The sequence below is a fragment of the Hesperophylax consimilis genome, chromosome 4 (assembly GCF_061612785.1).
Source record: "Hesperophylax consimilis isolate HC1 chromosome 4, BYU_Hcon_1.0, whole genome shotgun sequence".
NCBI lineage: Eukaryota > Metazoa > Arthropoda > Insecta > Trichoptera > Limnephilidae > Hesperophylax > Hesperophylax consimilis.
The window spans coordinates 37,295,624-37,321,099 of record NC_142839.1 but is presented as its reverse complement, the minus strand read 5'-3'; the positions used below and the strand labels follow the sequence as shown (position 1 = coordinate 37,321,099).

The 25,476-nt window shown below is 33.9% G+C and overlaps 1 protein-coding gene across 1 annotated transcript in view; it reads right to left on the bottom strand.

Annotated features, from left to right (window-relative positions):
- Positions 1-10,229: 10,229 nt before the first annotated feature.
- The window catches only part of mei-W68 (meiotic W68), a 40,074-nt gene continuing 24,827 nt past the window's right edge, over positions 10,230-25,476 (bottom strand). The window contains exons 2-8 of the mRNA XM_089631459.1: positions 12,860-13,130; positions 12,513-12,663; positions 12,252-12,395; positions 11,696-11,889; positions 11,461-11,606; positions 11,254-11,391; positions 10,230-10,655 (exon numbers count right to left, since the gene is read on the bottom strand). Coding sequence (XP_089487585.1) covers positions 10,356-10,655; positions 11,254-11,391; positions 11,461-11,606; positions 11,696-11,889; positions 12,252-12,395; positions 12,513-12,663; positions 12,860-13,121 — 1,335 coding nt within the window. The 5' untranslated portion in view covers positions 13,122-13,130 and the 3' untranslated portion in view covers positions 10,230-10,355. The remainder of the gene's footprint in view (positions 10,656-11,253; positions 11,392-11,460; positions 11,607-11,695; positions 11,890-12,251; positions 12,396-12,512; positions 12,664-12,859; positions 13,131-25,476) is intronic.

Here is a 25,476-nt window from a genome sequence, read left to right as displayed (position 1 = left end):
ACATTTGCTAAATAATATTATAAAGTGTAAAATTTTGTCTTTGGTATCGTATGTTCAATGAATTTTGTATGAAAGCGACATAATTTTCAAATATATAAATTAAGGTTGAACGTAAGAATGATCTCGAATGTAAAATGTTTTTATCTTTATTAATATTTTCATTGTAATATAAGGATAAACTATCTTTAAAACGAAAAAACAATGGCCTCTACTCTGTAGGTAAATAAATGTGATTATAAGTTTGATTCTTTGAAACGCTTCTACATGTATAAAGTACTATGCTTATTCAAATATTTCGAGCTTACATATTAATATATATCTAGAACTTCCTTTTGCATCGACAATTCAAAGCCCTCAACTAAACATAGTCAAATTATATGTCTACTTTTAAATTCTACTTTTCCAACTATCTACAAATATAATATTTATAAAATAACTTACTAACAATAATTACTAATCTATTTGGAAATTTTAAAAGTACAATTGGTCGCTTGACTGAAGATTTTGTAATTATTATATGTATAGAAACTAAATATTGAATATTTTTTTAGAATATCAGTTCCTTTCTAGTTTGTCGAACCCCAATGTAGGTTAAAAATTTTCAAGCGTCGTGATAAAAGAAATCAGACCTTTTTAAACGATGGACGAATAGTAATATTTAAGCACTTCAAACAATCATTGTTCAATCTTGTGTCTTATGGAGACTAAAAACCCTGAGACAAGACCTACAAATTTTCGCTAGTTATTACAAAGGTAGATAAAGTATTTGAATGTGAAGATATGCCTTCAAATGCGGGTAATTTTTAGTGATATTAACAAGCAAGAACTTATATTATTAGTAAATGAGGTGTTGAAAAGCTTACAGCAACTTACAAAAACTTGGAAATTGTTTGTTTATTTTCTGCAGCATACCTAATAATAAAAGAATACATTTCAGACAAGTGAAATGATTTCATAAGTATTATAACTCAGTGGAAACTCATCCAGGGCCGGCCGTATGCGGGCGCAATTGAAGCAAGACGTTCCGGGCTAGAATATTGCATAGGTCAACTTGAAATATTAACAGCGAGCTACCCAAGAGTGCAGTTTTGGACAAAGAACTGCCGACTTCTTCCTGTCTGTGGCGGTTTTAATCAATCTTGAAGCCTCCTACAATATATTGTGATAAAAAATACTATATACAATCACCATTGTAACATGAATGAGTATCGACTCAGGCAGAGATTGATTTGAATGGACGGGATGCTTGTGCCTATTCTTACTACAGCGGGCGAATCTCTCCTCTAAAGTTGGAAATCTGAACAAATATTTTGTGAATTCTAATAATTCGAATTACAACAAAATTTGATGTCATTTATCCCGTACAATCATAGAATAAGGATGAACAACCTTAATCTATGCACACAATGTAACAAATGCAAAAACACCGCAAAGCTGCTTACAAGTTTAGTTAAATCTTTGATATCTTAATTTTTTATTTAGTGTGTGTTTAAAAAATACATGAATGTTAAGAACTGGAGCCTTTTTGTTAGTAATTCATAATATAACACAATAATTCTCTGTATACAGAAAGATAATGTTTGTTGTGAGACAATGACAATACGTTGGTGGCTACAAATTGGATTAAATTTTATGGAACTGATTGCTAGAATCATCGAGACACTGATTGAAGTAAAATATGTTAAAAGTCTTCTTTTGAAAATAAAACATTCAAAGATTTCTCTCACAGCAAACATGGTTACTGTTTGAAATTGTTAATTTATTGAGCGAAATGAGAAAAGCACCATCGCAGAGATTATTTTTGATTTACTCGCTTTTTTCCACTCGTCTAGGGCCTCTAGGATCTACGGCTTTTAAAATATTGAACAATCTTAACGTAGCCTGCCAGTCAGAATAAGAAATGAAGCCTTGTTCAATTTAGTTTCTGAATAATATTATAAACTTCTGGCTTTATCTATAAGCATCTAGTAGACTTATAGATATGTAAGTTTTATACTTTTAAACATCAGATATTGAAAGATAATCACTAAATTAGAGTGAAAGGTTTTGAATGTAGCATCGATGAAATGATTGTTTGAATGTCTAGAGAAATTAAAAGAAAATGTGTGTTTGGTTAGTTTGAAAATTTAGATTGAATGTTTGACGAGAAATAAATAAGGTATGTGTTAGAAGTCATTTCATACAAACATTAATAAATCTACAACAAAACAAACTACCGGGTGCATTGTGTAGGTCAGAACCAATCCTACTTGGTTTATCTCTGCTGATAAATAAATATACCTACAGTGGATGATTGAAGTGTGACTCTATCTTGAAAAAGATGTATGTAAGAAATACAAATAATCCTCTTTTATCTCCACTTCAAGAAATTCTCGTGAGAACTTGTATCTGTCCTCTTCTGTATTTATATATTAAACATTATTATGTAGCACCATCAAGGAGATTTATTTTTGCATTCAAATCACTAAGAACATATGGCTAAAGTTATAAATATGAAATTTGTTTGGTGAAAAATAAACTGTATGGTTCCCTATTTTAGCGCAGGCGACCTCTCTGTGGTGGCGCTTTAAGCATCCACTGTTGAGTTTTTATAAAAATTATTACACATGTCATGTTTTGAAATCAAGAACTTAAAGCAATAAAAACTAATTATCCGTTTTACCGATATTCCATCAAATTTCCAATTTAGAGAAATATGGTGTTTTTGTAAATAAAATAATTAACATTTGTGCTCGATATCCAAAAATTTACCAACCGGATTACTTATTCCTCATAGAAGGAAAAATTCTTTTTACTGGCATAGGACATATATCGAGCCATAATCGGCAGAACAGCGTAAGCGACAATTTGCAAATTATACAGGAGAAGGTTTTTTTTAATTAACTCTCTTAATTGATTCCAAAAAGGATTTAGGTTAATCAAGATTAATAATCTTTGGTTACTGCCTGTATGAAATGAAAATACTTTTTATTTAAATGCCTCCAGTTGTCGAGATAGTGGCGGTAACGCTGTTTTGCCTGTAACCCTAACAGATTTTTTTCCCTCTGAAATGTCGCTTACGCTATTTGGAGTAGATTTTTAAAAAAATTTTATCATGCAATAGGCCATAAGTAACTACTAATAAAAAACATATATATTTTTTAAGTAATATTTTTTTAATTATCTTGCTTGTACTTTACAGGGAAAATTAAGAAAAAATATTATTTTCTAAAAACTATAAAAATAAAACAAAAATATTTTAACAAATAATAAACATAATAGATACATCGTAGGTATATATTTTTTTAATAATAGCACTTATATCGGCAATTTTTGAAAAAGTTTGTTGGTTTGAGCCACATTTTTCAAAACTATTCACATGTCTTCCTGGTCGGATTAGGGTAAGGTATCTTCCACTGTGGATCCATGTGGCAGTTCCAAAAATTCATGCCTCATCCTCTCAGGAATAATACCTTTCTCGCAGAGACCTTTAAGATCCCTATACTTGATCTCCGTATTTTCGACTATAATACAAATTTACGCTTTCTCCATGGGGAGTGGTTAGCACCTTCTCGAGGTCAAAACTTGCGCACAAAATATCATTATCATTTTTGCTTTTAGCCTGATCATTAATGAAGATCTCTTTGCATTTTTCCTTTTCGCTGAGGTGACTTTTGTAAATATCCATTTCAGTTTGCTGAAGCTTCTCGTCACCGGACAAATTTTTCACTTTCTCACATAAAGAACACTTGTCCTTTTTAGGTAAATGAAAACCCAAGTTGAAATTCGTATTAAATATTTTTCTTAAAATATTCAGACTCACAATGTTACTATGCCCAGATTCATCTAATGAATTAACATTTTCAATGTATATTTTATACACAGTTTTCACATTACGCAAATCGGCAGGAAGATATCTTTTCGAAGATTTATTTCGACAGTAGTGAGATGGAACAGCGGGCAATTGTGTAGTAAACTTTATTACCATGTCCTTTTTTTCTTGGTCCGTTTTATTGGATGGTTCGTGCTTTCCTCTCATATCGGTTTTAGAAAAATTATTTTCTAAAATATTATTGCATGCATGCCTGATAGTCATTTTCCCGATGTCAAGAGTTGTCAAAATAAATTGCTGACAGACTTGAACTCTTTTCTTGTTCCAATTTATGAAATTTTTATATGATGTGTTTCTTCTGCTATCATTTTTAGCCCTTTTTCTTTTGATTGGCTGTTTGTTTATACACAAAAGAAGCCAGTCCCTCTGCCGCTGGTTGCTGGCCATGCCCCAATAAAATGCATGTATGTTAAGGCGATCTTCTTCACTGAATTGAATGGCACAATTGTTGCCACATTTTTTATTTAGACACGGATTTGATTTAACACTTTTGTGCTGTCCATTACATTTTTCTCCTCTCCTTCGCACTCTCTTTGGGACTAATTTTGATTTCCTTAACCCAGCATATCCAACAGATAAATGTGGATCACTAACACTCCCAATAAGTAAGCTTTCATCGCTCATTTCTGCATCATCTGAATCAGGCTTCCAAGACTCTTCAGATGGTTCGAAATCTAAACATAATTCAGTATCGGAGAAATGAACAATTGGACTTAAATGTGCTGTTGCTGAAGTGTTCCCATCACAAACATCCATTTTCTGATTATGGGGCTCCTCGTCAATACATAAAATTGTTCTTAAATTATTATCGGGGGGTTCCAGAATGTCCATCGAATCACTTTCGCTATCAGTGTAATCTACTAGACGAACAGTAGTCAAAGGTTTCGGTAATGTAGGTGACTTTCTTGAATCACTATCTATCTTTGGCAGAATAATCGGTGAACCTGAAGAGGTATTGGCTATAGACTGTAATGCTATTTCTACCATCTTACGCGTTGGAGTTTGTGGAGCCATCTGCACAAGAAAAGTATTTTGTATTAGTTTACTTCATAACACAATGACATTTTACCCCTTAAACGCACAGTGCGTAGTAGGTAACAGTAATTATATTAATATTATATAACTAATTATGCTAATATTTAAATACGTAACGTTAAATTAAACAGATTTACCGGTCATCCGATGGACGCTAACTGACAAAACTGGAACATTCTCTACCGTTCGGCGTAAGAACGTAACCGACCATATTGTCGCTTACGCTATCAAATGACGTCGGTTGCGCTGTTTTGCTCGTCTACAAGATTTGTAAGGAAGTTCATACGCTAAAAGGCACAGGTACCAAAAAAGCGTCAGGCGTAAGATAGAACTGTTATATTTTTGTAGCATACGTATTAGGTAAAATTGAACGGCTTTCGTTAAAAATCGTAATTTGACAAAAAACGTCGCTTACGCTGTTCTGCCGATTATGGCTCGATATAATGCTATGCGTTCTATTAACAGATATGGTTTTTGTGTTTGGTATGGCTTCTATAAATTGCAATGATCAAATTAATTTATTTAACTGTAGGTACGTCTTTTTCTCAATGCCTTTTAATTTATAAATAAATGTATAAATTACTTGTTAGTGGCAGAATTGCAAACGAAGAAAAGTGAGAATTGCTAATTTATTAAGAATCTCTTCAAATTATTGGTAATCTTGTTAAAAACGGGATTGCAGGCGTTAACGAATGAATTAACAGGTTTCCCAAACCTGTGCATTTTCGTTGTAATGGAACGATGGCAATGGTAGTAATGAAAACACATGCATTTGCCTTTGTTAATTTGTGAAGAAATGCGAAAATATTCGGATTTTCATGAACATGTTCTGACATCGTGATAATATATTCGTGATTTACTAAAAATTTATCAAGAAATCTTTTAATTCATTTTTTTAAGCTTGCAATCCCGTTTTTATCCGGATTACCAATAATTTGGAGAGATTCTTAAATGGAAACGCATTCCAGTTTGCTATTGTTGATTTCAACCATATGATGATGTGCATACTGCAGAAAAATTGGGTTCAACACGAGCAAACTGGAACTAACCTCCGCCTGTGATATTAACTTTCTTTCCAGGGCACCTTTTCTGTCAAAATTAGGGAAATTTCTTTAAAGGTTACAAACCGATAACCAAGAGGCAAGCTTTCCGGTTGGTGGTGTTTTGTGTATTGGAGCGCTGCTAGCAGGAGGAGCTAAACAATGATAGTTGGAAATGAAAATGGATTGATTTGAAACACTCTTGTATTTGAATATTTGTATAAACAGCCATGGAATAACGGGTAACTGTATCACTTGGTTGTTGTCCTAACAAAAGTAAATAATCAATTCTAGTTGTTAAGTAGGTAATGTTGGTGCCGCGTCACCTAAATCAAATGGTTGTTTAAAAAAATCAAAAGTTTTGCCTTGTTAGTGAGTGTTTAGTTTCGTAGGTATTGGATTTTGCTACTAAAATTAATAACTTGTAAGGTTGATTAATTAAATTATCGATTTGTAAGACAGTGTACTAGGAAGTTTTATAATTTTTATTTGTAAAGTTTGTCACACTTTTTAAAATGTCTAGTCGATTTGGTGTACTGACGATAATGCGTAGGTGGAAAGATTGTTAGAAGGTGTTGGTGTGATCGATGGGTAGAAGATAGGTAGAAACAGAAAGTTAATTAAATTAGTTATCACAAAAAATACTAATTTCCAACTAATGTTATTAATTGGTAAATATAAATTAAACTTATTTTACGATACTTCTAAGAACTTGGGACTGTATTTTTTCTGTAAGTTAAAATATACGAAAATATATAAATAGTAGGTATATCATATTTATTATTGTTTGACAATAGATATGATAAATTCTCAGTCGAAAACATCAGTGGCGTGCAGTAAATAAAGGTTGAAAGCTGTGCCTACTTTAATGCTGCGTATACATTTGTAAGCCGAAACGCGAGCCGAGAATCGAATTATGAGAAATGAACGAAGCAACCACAAGCGGTGTTTCGCGCGAACTGCTGTTGCTTTGTTCCATTCTTCGAGGCTCGGCTCGCATTTCGGTTCGCAAATGCATTGGCGCCATATGAGCAATGAACCTAAGAATAAATTATAGAAAAAAGTGATGTAATTGTATTTTTTTCATGAATTTGCTAGATATCTTGTATGTTCGTATAATCAGTTTGCTATAACAATCAAATACAGATGATAATAAAATGGACATTTTCAATGATTCAACGCACAAAATTCACACTTGAAATTGAAAAACTACACACAGTCTACCTTTGGTCATAAAACAATGCACGCCACTGGAACATATAACTTAAAAGAACCTAATAAAGTTAGTTAAAACATTTAATGTTTACTTTTTATTGAATCTAATCATTATAGATTTCTCTAAGAATGCGTTGTGAATTCAATCAATATTAGTCAAAGATAAATTAATTATACCTACTTGATATCTTCTCATTCTCACCACGTTGACAAAATCATAATCTCCCTTGAAAAATTCCATTTTAACATTTCTTAATATTGTAATTTTTTCATTTCAAATTAATATTATGTGATCCCTTGTCTCTTTAAAATGATTAAATCGTGTGAAGAAATTTATATGGCAGTTGAGTTGTGATAGATTTTATTATAAATCTTATAAACAGAGTTGGAAAATTCTCAAAATAATTATGAACATGGTATAAAACTGATTGTTGAAGTCCAATTAATAATGTTTTTTTATAAATTCATCCAATATTAATTTTGTTTTTAAAAGTGAAGTCTGCAGAATTGCCCAATTAACAGCCATATAAAAAGATTTGTCACCGAAATAAAAAATTAAAAAAATTATATTCTAAAGATAAAGAATACATCAACACGCCTTTGATGCAGCCACGCATTTAAAATAAATAGATCAGGCTGCGTTTTGTGGTTTAAAAAAAATTATTAGCCTAAAAATCGTTATGATTTAGCTCATCGTCCCACGGTTCGGTAAGCAATCGACATAAACCGAATGCTGGAAGAAAATTAAATTAACGGTCTGCAGCGAAGTTCAGTGTGGACTTTTTCTTTGCAGGGTCTTACTTTAGGTTTTTAGTATGTCAATTGCTTAGCGACCCGTGGGACGACGGGCTTAAATTTGCAGGATTTAAATAAATTATTAATTTTATCTATAGATTTCATTAAAAATGTGTATTTATATTATGTGGGTTTTTTTCAATGCAAGACATAATACATAATATTTTTCCAATGATAGTGGTATCATCAAATTTACGAAATAACAACAGGTTTCGAACAAAACAGTCAACCAGTTCATAATGTACATTTATCAAAAATCATTTGTATAACCATTTAGCCATTCTTATTCATATCCAAAAATCATTTGCATAACCATTTAGCCATTGTTATTCATGCCCAAAAAAATATGCAATAAATTATTACAGTACCCAATACATAATTAAAAAATCGGTGGCGGAAATTTATTAATTTTAATAAAAGTGTTTCCGGAAATCCTCTGGATGACTGAGAAAAGGCTTTTTCTGACAAGTGACTCATACTGAATTTCTGAATAAGGACTGAAATGCCTATCATTGAATTATTTTTACTCAATTTTTTTTTTTTTTTGGATCAAATTTTTTTAATAACTTTTGAAGGTTATCCATGTAATATATCATTGAAAAAGAAGATTATACCAATAAATCTAAACGAAACATGAAACAGAACAAGACTCAGAAAAATAAAAAGTTAACCGTCGAAAAATAGTATTAATAAAATATAGTATTGTTAATTCTGAATTTGAAATATGAGATTGAAAAAAATGACTTATAATAATTAAGTCTCAATGGTCGAGTGATTAAAGACTTTGCCCCGGTAAAACATAGATCCTGGGTTCGATTCCCAGTTGAAACCGTTTATTTTTATTTTTATGTGGCTTGTTCTGTTTCATATTTAGTTTAGATATGTTAGATTTATTATCTTCTTCTTCAATGATGTTTATAATTATTCTCCTGTATGTTTAATTGAATGATCCGTTGAAACCATGACCATATTTGAATGGGGTCACTTAGAACAGTGTGTGTACGATTTAGAATGTATCGAGAGGAATCAAAACACCAAAAACAAATAATTAATGTACTTATCTTATTTTATTAAGAATATGCGGTTAGCTTTGTTAGAATTACCAATCAATGTTAAGTGTTTTTGTTTTTGTAAAATATTAGAATTGTAAAAATTATATTTAACACACTGCATACAACATGTTTTCAATAAATTGTTATATAATCAGCAATTATTTTTAATTTAATTAAAAACGTTATCCGATATCAAATATCAATGCATATCTCTTATTTTTTATTTGTGTGAAATTGCACTAGAGCCCCGACTGCTCCCAACCGTCTGCGCCAGCGAGACTATGGCATTCTTGATTGGGGTATGTTGTGAGGCTGAACGTAGAGGGGAAGGGAAGGAGATGTGCAAGATGAAGGTGGGGGAGTACCTGTATATTCAGATCTGGTCACTAAGCACGGCCAAAGCTACTTCAAGCAATGTTTCAGTTTTGAATGGTGGTCTTATAACAGGGCGATACTTAGAGTATCTTCCACTCTGGAACGTGCCGCATTTGTACTATATATTGGTTTTAAATTATCGATTTGTGAAATAACACTAAGAGCCTTTCTCCTTGACCACAGAGGCCGTAAGTAATAATATTATTATTCCATGAAAAATCAACTTTCCATTCTTTTTGTGTTGCATATGATTTATTCTATAATATAATAAAATTAAACAAAGCATTTTTTTATGTCTACTTAATTATCACTGATATCAGGATCAAAAAGGTTTTAAATTTTGGTCACAGAATATTAGATAATCATTTTAAAATGACATTCATAATATAAATTGTAAGCAGTTGAGGGAAGCGAAGTATATTTTGTGTTGTCAACAGGAACTATAAAAGTCCATCTACACTCTCAATCTTACTTGCACAAACTCTACTTTGCACAAGTTAGTGTGTACATTAATATGGCAAAACAGTATGCTGAACGTATATACTAAGAAATTACTTTTTGTGTACAATTTTGCATTAACTGATTGCGCATGCTCGTCGAAGCGTGTAGTCGGACCTTAAGAGTGTATTTGCCACAAAAAATATACCATTATGTTTTTAAGAAAACGGTTAAGTACTTAGCACTGTTATTCATGTAGGTTGGGTATGTAATTATTTTTTGTAATATAATACCAAGGTTTTTTAATATAATTCTTATCGCAGATCTTGTGAGCGATGGTATAACAGTAAGATAAACCTGCTCTGCATTGTTCATTGTTGCAATCTCTGCATGTTAGTGCAGCAAAAATGTTAGTTTTGGGCACATTTTCCTCTGCAGTAGTTCCAGTTGGTAACACAGGGAGGCGCTAGTATCTGGTGTCCTAACGCCTTAGCGGCATCTCTGGGCAACAAGAAATTATTTCAGAATATCTGTCTATATAAAATCCTTGGCGCATATCTTATGAGGAATGTACCTATCAGTAAGATAAGCCTGCGACATCGTCCCAATCCCTTCAATTTCAGTTTTGAGTCCATTCTCTTGCAGTAGTTGGAGTTGATGTCGCAGGGCGGCGTTAGTGTCGCAATATGGCCGCCCGATTAGGTCGCGCGCCTTGGCGACATCTCTGGGCGACAGCGCGAGGCCGGGCGCGCCGAGGCGGGAGATGTCGCTTGGGTGGACTCCGAGCCAGCGGATAGATGGCACTGCCAGCCGCTGGGAGAGGTGGGACATTGCCTTTGTAGGAGTACAAAAAATTAATGGTGTTTATCAATTTATAGAAAAATAGTGTTAAATTTATAGCTGGAAACAGTTGAATTTGTAATCACTTCTTGTGAAAATTGGGAATGGTGTAAACAGTCGAACACATCTCTCTGATGGCCGGTATTTCAGTTGCATGCTTCGATATGATCTACTAGTTACAATGGGGTAAAAATCCTGATAACCCAATCCGACTCATCATTCCAAAGTAATCTGCAAAACCGGCCGTAAAAATGTACTTTTCTCGAAAAATAAAATAATAAAACTAACTTTTAAATATGCATGGAAAAAGACAACGTTTTTAAGAATTCTGTTAGGTAGGTTTCCTTTAAAAATTCGAGTGATTCGTTTGATAGTGACGATAGTGTGACAGCAATTATTTCTCCTTGCATGATTTTCATATCGCAATGTTATTTTGGCACATTATTCAAAATAAGTACCTACCTACCTAGGTATAAATACGTGTAGGAAGGATGCAGGTGAAAATCATTTTGTAAAAACATCATCTTCATTTTTATGATCAATTCATGAAGTTTACGATTAGTTAGTAATAAATTATATGTTTATGTATTACCAGTGAACCAAAGCGATAAGTGCACATGATTTCTATTCCATGAGGGTCCGCGTCCACCAGAGCTAAGGACGGTATCTTCAAAGTGTCCACCAGAAGTTTTAACATCAGCCTTGTATTGACATCTGGGTAGCCTTTCCCCTGGGACACAAAAAAATTAATACTTGGAAAACATTAAAAGTAAAAAATATTATTTTAAGATTTGCTTACAGTTATGATGATGCACGGTCCAAGTCTCTCAAGAGCGCCTTCGTCAAGAAGTTTCTGAAAAATTGCATCCTTTTCTACAACCAGGATGAATCTAGCTGCTGATTCTATCGCCGTGATATTTATGACGTCTTGAGGTACCAATACGCCTAAAAAATATTAAGTTAGTACCTACATATGTTTCAGTATTGAGAAACGCTTTAACCAGTTTTTTTTTGCAATCTATAAGTGTACTTACCTCCAGCTCCCATACAGTTGACGGAGTGACCACACGAGGTCTTGAAGCTAAGAGGTCCAGCCATCAGACCTTTGGAGGTAGCCAGGAGGCCCAGGTCCCACGGAGGCACTTGAAGTAGGCAGCATAAGTCCCTCACCGCTGAATCTATGGCAGATTGGTTTTTGACGCGCTCCACATTTTGATAGTACAGCTCCCTAAACACAAGCATACAAAAATACCGGAAGAGAAAAGAATCAAACTATAATATGCGGGGAAAGGCGATATATTAAACGCAAAATGCGCTTTCATACCTAATTGCAAAATTAGTAGATTCTGTTGGTCCCAAGGACTGCGATACACCAAAATCACCAAAAATCATGATGACCTAGAGGCAGATCAGGGAAGATAAGGACTGACTGCGCGGAAAAGGATTGGACCAGGATGGGAATGCCTAAGGACTGGAAATGAGTAGCTAGAGACTGAATCCAATGGAGAAAATTTTTGAAGAAAGCCAAATCCCACCCTTGGATGAAACGGTGTAATTAAAAAAAAATATATTTTTTAATTAAATCCTTACCTTCTGGTGCAGCTGGAGCGTTTCAAGATCATCTGATGGACCACTGACAAAATGTGCAAGATTAGGCAGAACTTATCTCGACTATTGGCTGAAGAAAATCTTACCGTCACCATTTGTGCATCTCTTGTTGGCTTCAGAGAAATCCTTGAAATCGCAAAAAACTTATTAGAAATACGCTTATACTCGCAATTCCCTAGAAAATGTCACAAGCCTCCAACAAACTTTTTTAAATTAACAAAATTAATAGCTAATAATGAATACCTTTCTTCAAAGAGGCAATTGCTCCAAAGTTTTTGATTCCTCAATATAAGTTTTGGGTGTTTTCCATTAGAGATGTCTTTTAAAACATCTGCAATTACATTTTCGATTTTGTCAATCAAATCGTACCGTCTTTTATCGAGATGTTCCGCCCCTAAAAAAACAGTATATTTATAGAATTACGGTGATATTTTTTTAAATTGGATTTTGAATTAAAAAAAGGTATACAAGAGACTTTAGTTTGAAGGGGTCCCGGTGCTTCCAGTAAGTCCAGTAAGTCAAGAAAATGTATGTAGGTGGAGAAAATGTAACTATCTGTCGAGGAAATATAATAAAATAAAAACAGTTACCTTGGGTTGCTGCTTCAATCGACATACCATTAGACCTGCCTTCGTTATTTGACGAAGACTGGCTGTTAGTCAATGATCTCACAGCCATTCTGAACGAATTGAAATCTAAAGCTGTTCCTTTCATTAGCAAATTTTGGAGAACATCTGATTTCGTCCCCCCCTTTTGATTTTCTTGTAGTTCTGCCAAGTAAACCTTTCTTAATTCTTTGACTGCTGTTATGTATTTGGGATCTTGATGGAAAGAGAACTCTTGTATATCCATGGTAATGAGCTTAAACAAATACAAATTTAATAAGATTTTTAATACTCCATGTGATTTCTTATTACAAATTCCACGGGTCTTAGTGGCGCACCCCCCAAGGTATAGAGATTTGATTATATCATTTGAGGGATGGTTTTTTGGTCTAGAGGGAAAATTGTCGGAAGCACAATCATAGATAGATATAACAAATTGCAAAGATAAAACTGACAGATTAATATTTGATAAATTCATAGCGTCTTGGGACAATCTTTGGTAGACAACCAACCAACCGACATACACCAGCACAAAGCACGACCACAAAATCAAATACACTTATCGTCATCTGCTCACACGAATAAAGTTTGAAGTAACACCTTACAATACAACGCATTATCTAGTAACCTAAAACCAGTGACACAATCTTTCATTGGAACTATCTAACTTCCGTATCTTTCTTAATGTGTTCATGAAATGTGTTTCAAATAACTGTACTAAATCTGTCTAGCCTGTCTTAAAATCTAAGTACACTCTTCATTGAACTCCCTTTTGAATTCGTCTTATATAAAAATAATTTTCTTTTATGCTGTTGTCTTTCCCGAAATTATTTTAATTAAATATTTATTTATTTATTTTATTTTATTAATACAAGACTTAGAGGGTACATATGGTTTTTGTGATATTTCACCCTCCATGCTAGGGATGACCCTGTGTTATGGAGGGTGAATTTTACAATTCTTGAGAGAATAACATTAATTAAACAAGTAAGTATACATAGAAGATCTAAAATCGTAATGGTTATTAAATGCAATGAAAGTATGAGATTTATTTGTTTGATTATAACTATGTAGATAATTATAATGGTGGAATGGATTACATGTATAATCAGAGTTACGCAAGTAAGGAATGTAAGCGTTGGTGTTGAGAGTAAGTGGTGTACATATGACTTGTTGTGGTTATGAGCACTGATGTGTGAGGGGTTAGTTTCACTTGTGGTTATAGCTATGATGTCTTTGTATTTGTTAATGAACCTGGTAAAATGATAGGAATTATTTGAGTAACTGGTGCTATAGGTGTTCAAAGATGATAATGGTAGTGATGAATTTTTACAGTATCTATACATAGTTCTGTCATAACGGAGTTCAATGACATTTTTATTGGTGTAGGTGGTGACTTTCTGGTACTTAGGGTCAAATTCATTTGTATATAAATAATATTTTGGTATTGCAGGGTAGTAAGCAATGTTTAGATAAAGACTGTTGTAATAGAAAGATATAATCATTCAGTAATATTTAGAGAGAAAGTAAGAATTGTGGCTATAGTATGCTGTTTTTTTATATTTATAGATAATGAGAGTAGTGTGATTGAAGAGGATTACGATGTTGGCAAGGCTAGGAAAAATTATGACTTCAAAACTAAAATTAAATAAATATGCTTTTTTCAGTAGTTGCAAAATTATATTGTGGCCGCATTTTAATTATATGAAAATAATATTAATACTTTGTATATTTTTAAAATCGTTTTGGTGGAGAAACAATTGGCTTTGAAACATGTATAGATTATTGTTAATTAAAAGTGGTGTATAAAAAGTGTTTAATTTTACATATGAATACATTTTATTTATTGAAGTGAAATATTGGCAGAAGTGTTTCAGCTTTGAAAGCGTTTTTTTTGAAAAATGTACATACTATATTTGTAACAATATTGTATTTAAGAAATACATATAATTCAAAAAAAGATTATCGTATTCAAACAAATAACGTGACGTTTTTTTAGAAAATTGGTAATCAGTAATCTGTACATAATGTATCTTATTTTATTATATGCTTTTGTTGTAACATTTAATATTTTTTTCTTTTTTCGTTGTATTATGTTTCCCTTATTGTTTTAATTTTGTAGAATTTATAATAACTGTGATACTCTACTATTAAACTTTGTAGTGTGTAAAAGCCCATTAGGGCGTGTAAAAATGATAATTAATACATAATAATAAATAATCACGTTCTCAATTCGTAATCTGAGGTAAATTTGAAAAAGCAATTTTTCTGACATTCGAACAAATCACAAGGACGGAGGCCATAGAATAAAGAATAACACAATAAGTCACTCGTGGACGTGTTTAGTGATCCAAATACAAGCCCAATATGTGCCTTTATTTCACTACAAAACCATATTTCACCATGATTACGAAATTAATATTGGATGGCGATTTACAATAAGTTTCAGGGAAGTGTAAGAGAGACATACCGCACGCTAAATGCTCTAGAACCAAAAGGTAATAAGTCAGTGGCACATTTGTTTCTATTCAAATTTATATGGAATGCAATACTAGTTTTGTTCTTCATTCTATGGCAGTGGCTCAGTAAGACAAAAATTGTTGGGTCAATTTCATATTGCGGGGGGTTTTTCTATCAGGTTTTTTTTTATTTAAACTTTCGTTTTCGAGTAGTGAATCAAGTACGAAGTTGGTATTTTTAGGTCAAATTTGAAAGAAAACGTTGGCTAGGGGTTAATATCGGCTATTTAATGGCTGTCAAAAGATGTTTTTAGATTAAAAATTTCTTTGGTGTTCTCCACGTGACGTAAATTCACCAGTTTCCCGCTTGTGCTGCGAGTTTACGGACAACGTGTATAGGTAGTGGTCTACATTTTCACCAAAACTTTCTAGATCACAAGGCCGGGACACAGTTAAATCAGCCTCCTTACTTGTATAGGAACCTTAAAAAAAAGGTATTTTTATTTATTTTTTCGGGCTAACTAAAAAATTTTAAGATGTTTGAATGAATAAGAATAAATTGAAAAAAAAATTAAACGAAAATATTTGTAAAATCCCATGCAAGTTATAGGCCAGTGCAATTAGCGCCAAAAAGGGGGTCGCGATCGAAGTAATTCCGGTAGTCCCAATTTTTTTATATGTTATATAAACTAATCCCCTGATGTAAAATCTGAGTTTCCGACCTTGGCGCACCTGTGCTCGCGCCGCCATTTTGAAAAAACTGGCCGAAATCGGGCCAAAATCTAGTTTTTCCCAAATATCTCATTTCCAATGCAAATATCGGCTAAAGTATTTGACAAGTATAATAGAACATAAAATAACATACAACTTTTCTTCAAACAAAATTCTTCTATCTCTAATAGGTACCGAGGTAGAAAGTCGTAAAGATGCGTATATTTTTGAAAAAACGAGTTTTTTGCGCGACTAGGTTTGGTTTTTTATAAATACCTCGTTTCCAGTACAAATTTATGAAAAATTTACTGATAATAATTTTGTAGAAAATAAAATTTCGTTAAAGAAATAGGTATATAATTTATATTTTTTATCTCTATTACGTATCCAAACTCTAATCCACCAAAACCAGGCCAAAAATTGAAACAGAGGTTAGGTGTTTTAAACTTGGCATTCCTTGATTTTATTTATCTTTAACAATTATTGTTCTAAGAACATATACGTTGACAACAATCGTCATGCCTGTGTCAGACCTAGCTATAAATATAGTAGATAGACTATTTCTGCATATCGGTCGCCATACATTCCCAATGGGAAGACCACTAAAATAGGCCAAGCCACTACATTTGTGCTCGCAGCTTGGTCTGACATGCCTATCAACGTAATCACAATATACATTTAAGATTATTAATACAATTAAGATGATAAAGTACATAAAAAAGATAAAAAAATTGGTATTTTCGTAAAATTAACATTTATTGACATTCTTTTCTTTATTAGTTAAGTTGTCAGCATAACAAAAAATAAAATTAATGGTAGATCAGTTTAGACAGAAGTACGAGCCCTTGACTATAGTTTCGTACTTCTGGCCCTGAATAGCTTCTTCATCTGTCTTATCACCCAAATTTGTCTCGACTGGGTCATCATATTCCTCGTCATCGTCATCAACGAAGGCTTCTACAGCATTCTCGCAGGAGTTGCCATTGCAATGAATGCAGAGTAGGGAACATTTCAAACCCGACTTTCTGCAGGTGCACTTTCCAACGCAACCTTTTTTACATTGACATGATATGAAGTTCAGCAAGGCCTGAGGTGCAGCTTCCTTCAACATTGTTACTGGAGTAAGTAACCCAACAGCATCCTTTTTCAACCCCCATTCAGTCGGATCCTTATCGTGACCAAGCCAAGTCTGCACTTGCAAGTATGTTCTTGAAGCGTGTTGCTGGACTGCATCTTTGGTGGGTGGTCCCACCCACCATCCCTCCCATTGCATGAAACGTTGCACATCCGTCTAAAGTGTCTATATTAAAATCTGCATTATCAAATACGAATTGCACAAAAGCATTATCTTGAATAGGAATTTCCGGATGCAGAATGGCAGACTGTTCAAGTCGAGTTGCCTCTTTGTAAGAACATGAAAATCCAAGGGATGAAAGCGCATCAATGAGTTTTTTTGAGCCAAATTTTTTGTACATATATGCACCTACACTAGTTAGGAGTGATGAAACGAAAGATCGTGGCCGTGCTGCTGAAATCAGGGCGTGCGATAAGGCAACACATTTCCTTTTCCATCCTTCTGCCTTTCCATGTTTTTTTTGCCTATCACTCTCTCATAAAACTCTGATACTGTATGTGGAATCACCGAGTTCACATCTTGAAGAAAGTCATCTGATGGGCTGTAATTTTCCAATGTGTACACTTGTGATCGAATATCTTCTCTAATAATATCTGCAGCAGCTCTTACAATCCGACGACGTTCCTCCACGGGGTTGGAGCTCCTGTCTTGATACCAATGGTTAGTAATTATTTTGTAACCAGTGTTTTTGAAGCACACTACTGGTGTATTTTCCCCCTCTCAACAAAGAAGATGTCGTCACCGCAGTGGCTCTCAAGTCTCGCTCTGACAGTTTTTATACAAGGCTGAAAGACTCCCTTTATTTTACCCATTAACTGTTTCTGTGTAAACTGACATTCGTCTGAATTGTTGGAAAGAAAATTATAAATGTCTTCCATTGCTCTATCAACATCTTCATTAGAGGGCGGGCCAGGTTTCATTTCAGAAGGAGGTGCGCGGAATAACTTTTTGTAACAAAACGCATGATATCTTGCATCTTGCGCCACCAAGTCAGAGCCTTCAGGCACTAGAGCAATTCGTTCAATCACTTTCTGGGCCCACTCATCACCCCGTTCTCTAGCTGTTCTGATAATTGTCTTATCTACATACAGCTGCTCTACATTATGCACAGGATTACGTCTTGACGCAGGTGACAACTTATTCTGCATTTGAAGATATACTTCAGTAATTTTTTCACCACAAATAAAACACTTAATAAATGTTAATTTTACGAAAAAACAATTTTTTTTATCTTTTTTATGTACCTTATCATCTTAATTGTATTAATAATCTTAAATGTATGTTGTGATTACGTTGATAGGCATGTCAGACCAAGCTGCGAGCACAAATGTAGTGGCTTGGCCTATTTTAGTGGTCTTCCCATTGGGAATGTATGGCGACCGATATGCTGAAATAGTCTATCTACTATATGTATAGCTAGGTCTGACACAGGCATGACGATTGTTGTCAACGTATATGTTCATATAACAATAATTGTTAAAGAAAAATAAAATCAAGGAATGCCAAGTTTAAAACACCTAACCTCTTTTCAATTTTTGGCCTGGTTTTGGTGGATTAGAGTTTGGATACGTAATAGAGATAAAAATATAAATTATATGCCTATTTCTTTAACGAAATTTTATTTTCTACAAAATTATTATCAATAAATTTTTCACAAAATTGTACTGGAAACGAGGTATTTATAAAAAACCAAATCTACTCGCGCAAAAAACTTGTTTTTTCAAAAATATACGCACCTTTACGACTTTCTACCTCGGTACCTAATAGAGATAGAAGAAATTTGGTTTTACAAAAGTTGTAGGTTATTTTATGTTCTATTATACTTGTTCAGATACTTTAGCCGAAATTTGCATTAGAAATGAGATATTTGGGAAAAACTAGATTTTGGCCCGATTTCGGCCAGTTTTTTCAAAATGGCGGCGCGAGCACAGGTGCGCCAAGGTCGGAAACTCAGATTTTACATCAGGAGATCAGTTTATATAACATATAAAAAAATTGGGACTACCGGAATTACTTCGATCGCGAATCGCTAATTGCACTGGCCTATTAGGAGGCTGCTTTGAATTAGTGTCCCGGCATTGTGATCTAGAAGGTTTTGGTTTCACCCGGTTCATTGATCGGCGATTACTTTTAGTAAGTTATTATCAGGCGTGTTTTCGACTGCAGCTTAAAATAATGAAAGGTGCTTAAAGCTCCCCATAAAAACAATTGAAAAAAGAGTACAGGGCATTTAAACGGAAAATGTAAGCTCAAATCGTGTTTTCTTCTTTTTAACGACAAAAAAATAGATTATTACCCGTATCGTATGGTAATTGCAAATAACGTCATGTGTTCATTAGGTGGAAATTCTGTAGGCGCGTGCACAGGACATGGTTGGTTATATAAATACATATCTACTTAGGGCTAACCGGATAAATCATCACAATGATAATTCATCACATCTTTAAAAAGTTATACAAAGTCATGGAAAGTGATGAAACAAAAACTTTATTAACTGGGTTATGTAGGTCAAGTTAGGTTAGGTTAGGTTAAGGATAAAAAAAAAATTCATCGTTCCTAATTACTTTATATCACTTTTTAAAAGTGTGTTGAATTGTCACTGTGTTGAGTTATCATGGAACCCTACTTAGGATGTATGTATGAGGTATGTATAAATTTAGTTTAGGATTTCTCGATTCTTTGAAATATTTATTTTTATATGTTATCACACTTAGAAAAATGAGTATTGCTAATTTATTTAGAATCTCTTAAAATTGTTGGTAATCCGGTTATTATCACGATGTCGGAGAACGTGCTCGAATACGTGTTCCAATATCGTGATAATGTATTCGAAAATTACTATTATTTGAACAGGAAACTTGTTAATTCATTCGTTGAAGGCCTTCAATCCCGTTTTTAACTGGATTACCAATAATTTGAAGAGATTCTTAATAAATTAGGAATACTCATTTTGTTCCGTGCACAAGGGTCCTCACTGTCTGAAACTGTCATGGTTAGTCGATATCGCATCCCTCTTTCGGGAAACACTGAGGCTTTATGAACCGGCCTCTTCTGATCCGGGCCGCCACGAGACCTGGACAAACCTCACCTATGAACCCTGCCAAGTCACTAAACGTAGCGAACCACTTGAGATGAACTATGGCAGAGGTTTTGGTTATCCAATGAATGGTTCCCGGGACGGCGGTACTCATACCAGCCTCCAAAATTGCTTAAACTGGTTACTACCAACGAAGCAACATTCCAAACTGTGGATTTCACTAAGGCGAATAAAGATAGCGTCGGTCCCAACTTAAAAGAGTGTCATAATGATTTATTTTGAATATTGCTAATTTTCTAAGAATCTCTTGAAATTATTAACAATCTGGTTTAAAACGGGATTGCAGGTCCTTAACGATTAAATTGATAGGTTTCCTAAAAAACTTTTAATAAAATACGAATGTATTATCAGCATGTCGGAACACGCGTACATAAAAATCTTAAATTTCCGCTTTTCGTCATTTATCAAGACAAATAAATGTAGGTGCATCAACATGTGGTCCGATATATTGAGAATTTACTAAAAGTTTATTAGGAAACAGTCAGCATTCCCGTTTTTAACTGGATTACCAATAATTTAAGAGATTTTTTAATAAATTAGCAGTGAACTGTTTGGAACTGAGAAGTGGGTACTCAGTCGAAGCTCTTACTGTTGTTGATATATTGACAGAGCTCCGGGCCAAAAAGGCCCCTTTCTCTTTCATAATGAATTTATAATGATGGTTATTGGAAAATCTCTTACTGTTCTGTCAAAACTTATACGGTTCATTGTTTTATTCGAATTCATGAATTGTTTTAATATTCCGATTTTTAACAAGATCAGCCTTAAATTTTTGATTCATTAGAACTAGACTATGCCACTGTTTTCTGGAACTTTCCCGATTTCTTACACCATCTACATCTGATAATCCGCCCATCTGATGTTAGTGTCCAAAACACGGTTATTCTTTATACCAAAAACAAAGAGAAAGATAAATGTTAAACCTTTGTTCTCTACACTCAGTTACAAAAGCAGATGCCTACAAACACCCTACACACAAATAATACCACATATAATATACCTACATACGTTTGCATACCTAGGGTTTTGAAATGTTTGACAATAGTAAACTCTTCCGTTTTACCTTACGAGTACTGAGTACAGTCGTGGAGCAGTGTGGGTAACGAATACACGCGTAACTCCGTAAGATGATGCGGGTTCGCTCAATACTCTATCGGCGCTGTCACTCAGAAGTGAGCGAATTGCCATTGCTATCAGCCAACGGTTTGTCCTCGTTCAGTTGACATGGAAAGCTCTAATAAAAGTACCATTTTTATGTTGTTTTTTATGTGAATACCGCACAATTTTTATGCGAGTGTCAACTGCTCCCAACCGTCTGGAGCCAGTGTACAGCATCCCAAATTGAGGTATGTTGTGAGGCCGAACGTAGTGGGAATGGGAAGGAGATGGGGAAGAGGAAGGTGGGGGAGTACCTGGCTATTCAGATCATGTCACAAAACACGGCAATAGCCATTTCAAGCAAGGTACACCAGTGCGATACTGAGAGTATTTTAAAAAATGGAACTGATTTGTCGAGAATTCAGACCGTTCGTGATTTTTCACGGGTCTGCGCTAGTATAATAATATTTATCACATGCAAATACGTTCTAATTGTTTTATTAAAAATTGTTTAAATCTATAACTACTGTATGACAGAGAATTGTAGAAGAAACAATGTTCCCAGTCCATATACTTCTTGAACCTTTTATCTCAATTTTCAATGCTTATGATATAGTAAGAGGTTTGACTTCCCAGAAATATTATATTAAAGTAATGGAAATAAAAATATTTTTTATAACTATCACACATTTCACAGAACCTTATATTTTGGTTGGGTTGGGTTAGGTTAGGTTTTAATTGAGCTGTAATACAAGTTAATCATATTATATTCACACTACATAAAAATAAGTACTCAGTGATAAATGAGAAACCAGGTAGCAAAATTAAATATAAACCTAAAATGACTGAGAGCAAATTCGCCGATGACGTATAAAATTACCTCCATAAACTGATCAATGATGTAATTTCTGATGAAATTCACGTTTACAGTTTGCACGTCACATCAGTTGAAACGCAATTCAATTATTTGTAAGGTGTATTTGTAGGTGATAATACATGAAAGGTGTTTCCACCGGTTTGAGCTGCAGATTACCTTATTTTAGTATGCACAGTACCAGATAATATAATATAACATGCAAGGCACGAGACAAAGTTGATGCACGCTGCATACTGCATCTCTGGCTGATAACCAAGTACCTACATAGTGATTGTCTCCATTGACGGTTTAAACATAATCAGTCTTACTTATAAAGATTCCCTAATACGCCGTGCAGCTCTATTATAATAATACGGTAAAGAGAGCCGTATACTGCTCGGGTTAAAATATTTATTCCTAATAATATTCATACAATTTTTTTTAGACTGGTATCACTTTGTTCCAAAACACGGTCATTTTTGCATTTCGCGTTTAGTAGCTAACTTCACGTTTCTTCAGATGACATTTGAGAAGTTATTGACCTGATCTGCTTTGAATTGCTTCGAAATTTGACCAATTTGATAATGCTTTCCGTATTTGCTTTGGTACCATATTCATATATAATATTTTAAATCGATAGTTCGATTTTAAATATTCCTCTGATAGTGCTGCCAATCGGTATTGCTGCTTTTTTACATTTTCATTTGCGACCATTTCCACTAAAATGCACAACGTCGTGTATAATTAGAAATCGGGAGGCTCACAATAATACTCACAATAATAAATGGCGATAAAGTTTAAATTTCCCCTTAACACCACCTGTATTGATTTATGCCAGAAAAAAAGTGTGGTTCATTTCATTTCGTGAAGTTCAGACACAAATATTTAAATGTTTTACGTGAAAAAAATGATACGTTATCATTTTTCAAATTTGTCATTTAATACGATAAAACCATAACCGATAAGGGTTATACACTAATACGGATTATACATGTAAGGCTTAGTAAGTTAATAGTTATGGATAACATGGTAAAACAATCCCTAATAGCCAGGGTTACTCCTGATTGTCATGGTGTCGCCTGTCCTGGCACGTGGGTGGGGCACGTACCGCCGGTGGTGTTAAAGGCAGATGCAATCTTCTGCTACCTCATCAGGCAGTGGCGGTATGAGATAGAGCCTTCTGCCGTTCACCCTCTAAAATTATTGATAATCCTTTTAAAAACGGTACTGCAAGCAGCTTCCTGATAAAGTTTAGTCAATTCAACAGGAATACGAATAATTTGAAGAGATAATAAATTAGCAATATTTTTTATCACGAAGTTTTCTCCGTTTGCGGTCAATAAGGTGACGGTTGTAAGAAAATGGAAATTTGATATAAACTTCATAAATAGTTTGCTGAACGATTTTTCATTTTAGATGAGAAATTAATAAGACGCATGAGCTGTTGGGTAAGATTGTAGTGGTTTATGTATTTGGCAAAAATGAATTCTTCCAGATTTTTAAAACTTTTGGATTTGGATTTAAAACGCTGAGAATTTGTATGTTAATGTTGTGATGTTGAATGTTAATTTTGAATAACCTAACCCAACCTTGGGTCTTTACTAATACCATAAGGGGTTCAATATTGTGCTTCAGTATCGCGCAGGAAAAAAAAAGGAATAGTACTAGTAGATTATATTCCTGGAAAATACAACACTGTTATTTGCTCTATTTAATAATAATTTATGGTAAATAGAGGTCCCAAAAAACTTTATAATAAGTCCCCCCCCATATTCCTGTAAAAAATTCAATAATGTTAAAAAAATTATTAAAATTAGGATTTGTTAAAATACATCTTCAATTTGTTGTTATTCTTTTCCCTCCAGCGCGCCTATGGGTCGTAAAAGTACATATTTAGTAAGTGTGTGTGTTGGTAGAATATAAATTCTATTTGTTTTAGGATCAGCTGCCTCGCGCATTAGCATGCAACTCTTACAGCGGTACAAGGTGTAAAATCCGTGACAGACTTAAAATAAATATTGTCATTTGAATAAAACTGTTTAGTAAAGACTACAACAGTACAGGCTTTTATATTTAACTCTAATATTCGAAGAATCTATTTCAAAATTTTCAAATAAAAAAGTTGAAGAAGATTTGTGCAGCTATTCGAGTATGCAAGGTCTTTTTGGTGTGATTTTCTTCTACTTTTTGGTTTTTCTGCTCTATAATCTAGAATCTAAATTCTGCTTAAAAGTACGTGATTTAGGCTGTGTTCTGTAACCACTTTTATGTGAATAGTGCACAAGATTCACAACTGCACGGAGCCAATGGGAGAATGACATCCCCAATTGTGGCGGAGGGTATGAGGTAGAGGAAGGTTAAGGAAGTAATACTTCTTCTGCATCAAAATACAAAAAAAAACATGCCATAATTTTGCTGGGTATATCAATCAAGACCCTTGCGTGGTCAGCACATGAAGCCGTTTAATCGGCACAGATAAATCGATCACCCATATATTTTTGGGTAAAATTTTTTTGCGTAACCTTCACGATAACTTTACAAGTGAACGTCGCTATACCCGCGTCTAGGTTCTTATCAATAATCTATAAACCGGCATGAAATATATCGAACCATCATTAAAAACATTCAAACAGGGCGCAATTGACTCGAATTGAATGCCTCCCTTACAGACGGTGTGAAATGGGAAGAGATTGGTTTAAAATCGTTAACAAATCACGCAGAGAGAGATAAGATCAACCCCACCTGCTGAGTTTCACCCCATCCCCCATAAACGATGCCGAACCAAAGGGTTGCAAATATTCCCGTGAACATTCCCATGGTAGACTTCCCTAAAGAGATTGTTCTTTAACAGCAAGGGGTTGAAAAAATAGTAGGTAAGTGGCACTTGTAATTCCGCAACATTTTATCGACAAATAGCACTTGATACAATCTTTATAAATGGAAGTTTGCTCTCTGCATTATTTCGAGACGTTTTCACACGCAAATAAATGGTTTGATAATACACACTTGTTTCGTGAAGGGTGAATTTTTTTCATCAATTGTGACACGAAGCTTATTACCTTCACTGTTCTGAAGAAGTGGTTGTAAGGCGTTATTTCAAAACATACCTCACTATAACCCAAAATAACGATGACCTAACCAAACGAAAGGTTTAAAAAAAACACGATAATTATCTATTTAGATAAAAATGAACAAATAGGAACTTTTAGACGGTTAATAATTTACAGTATTCGGAAGAATCCTTTA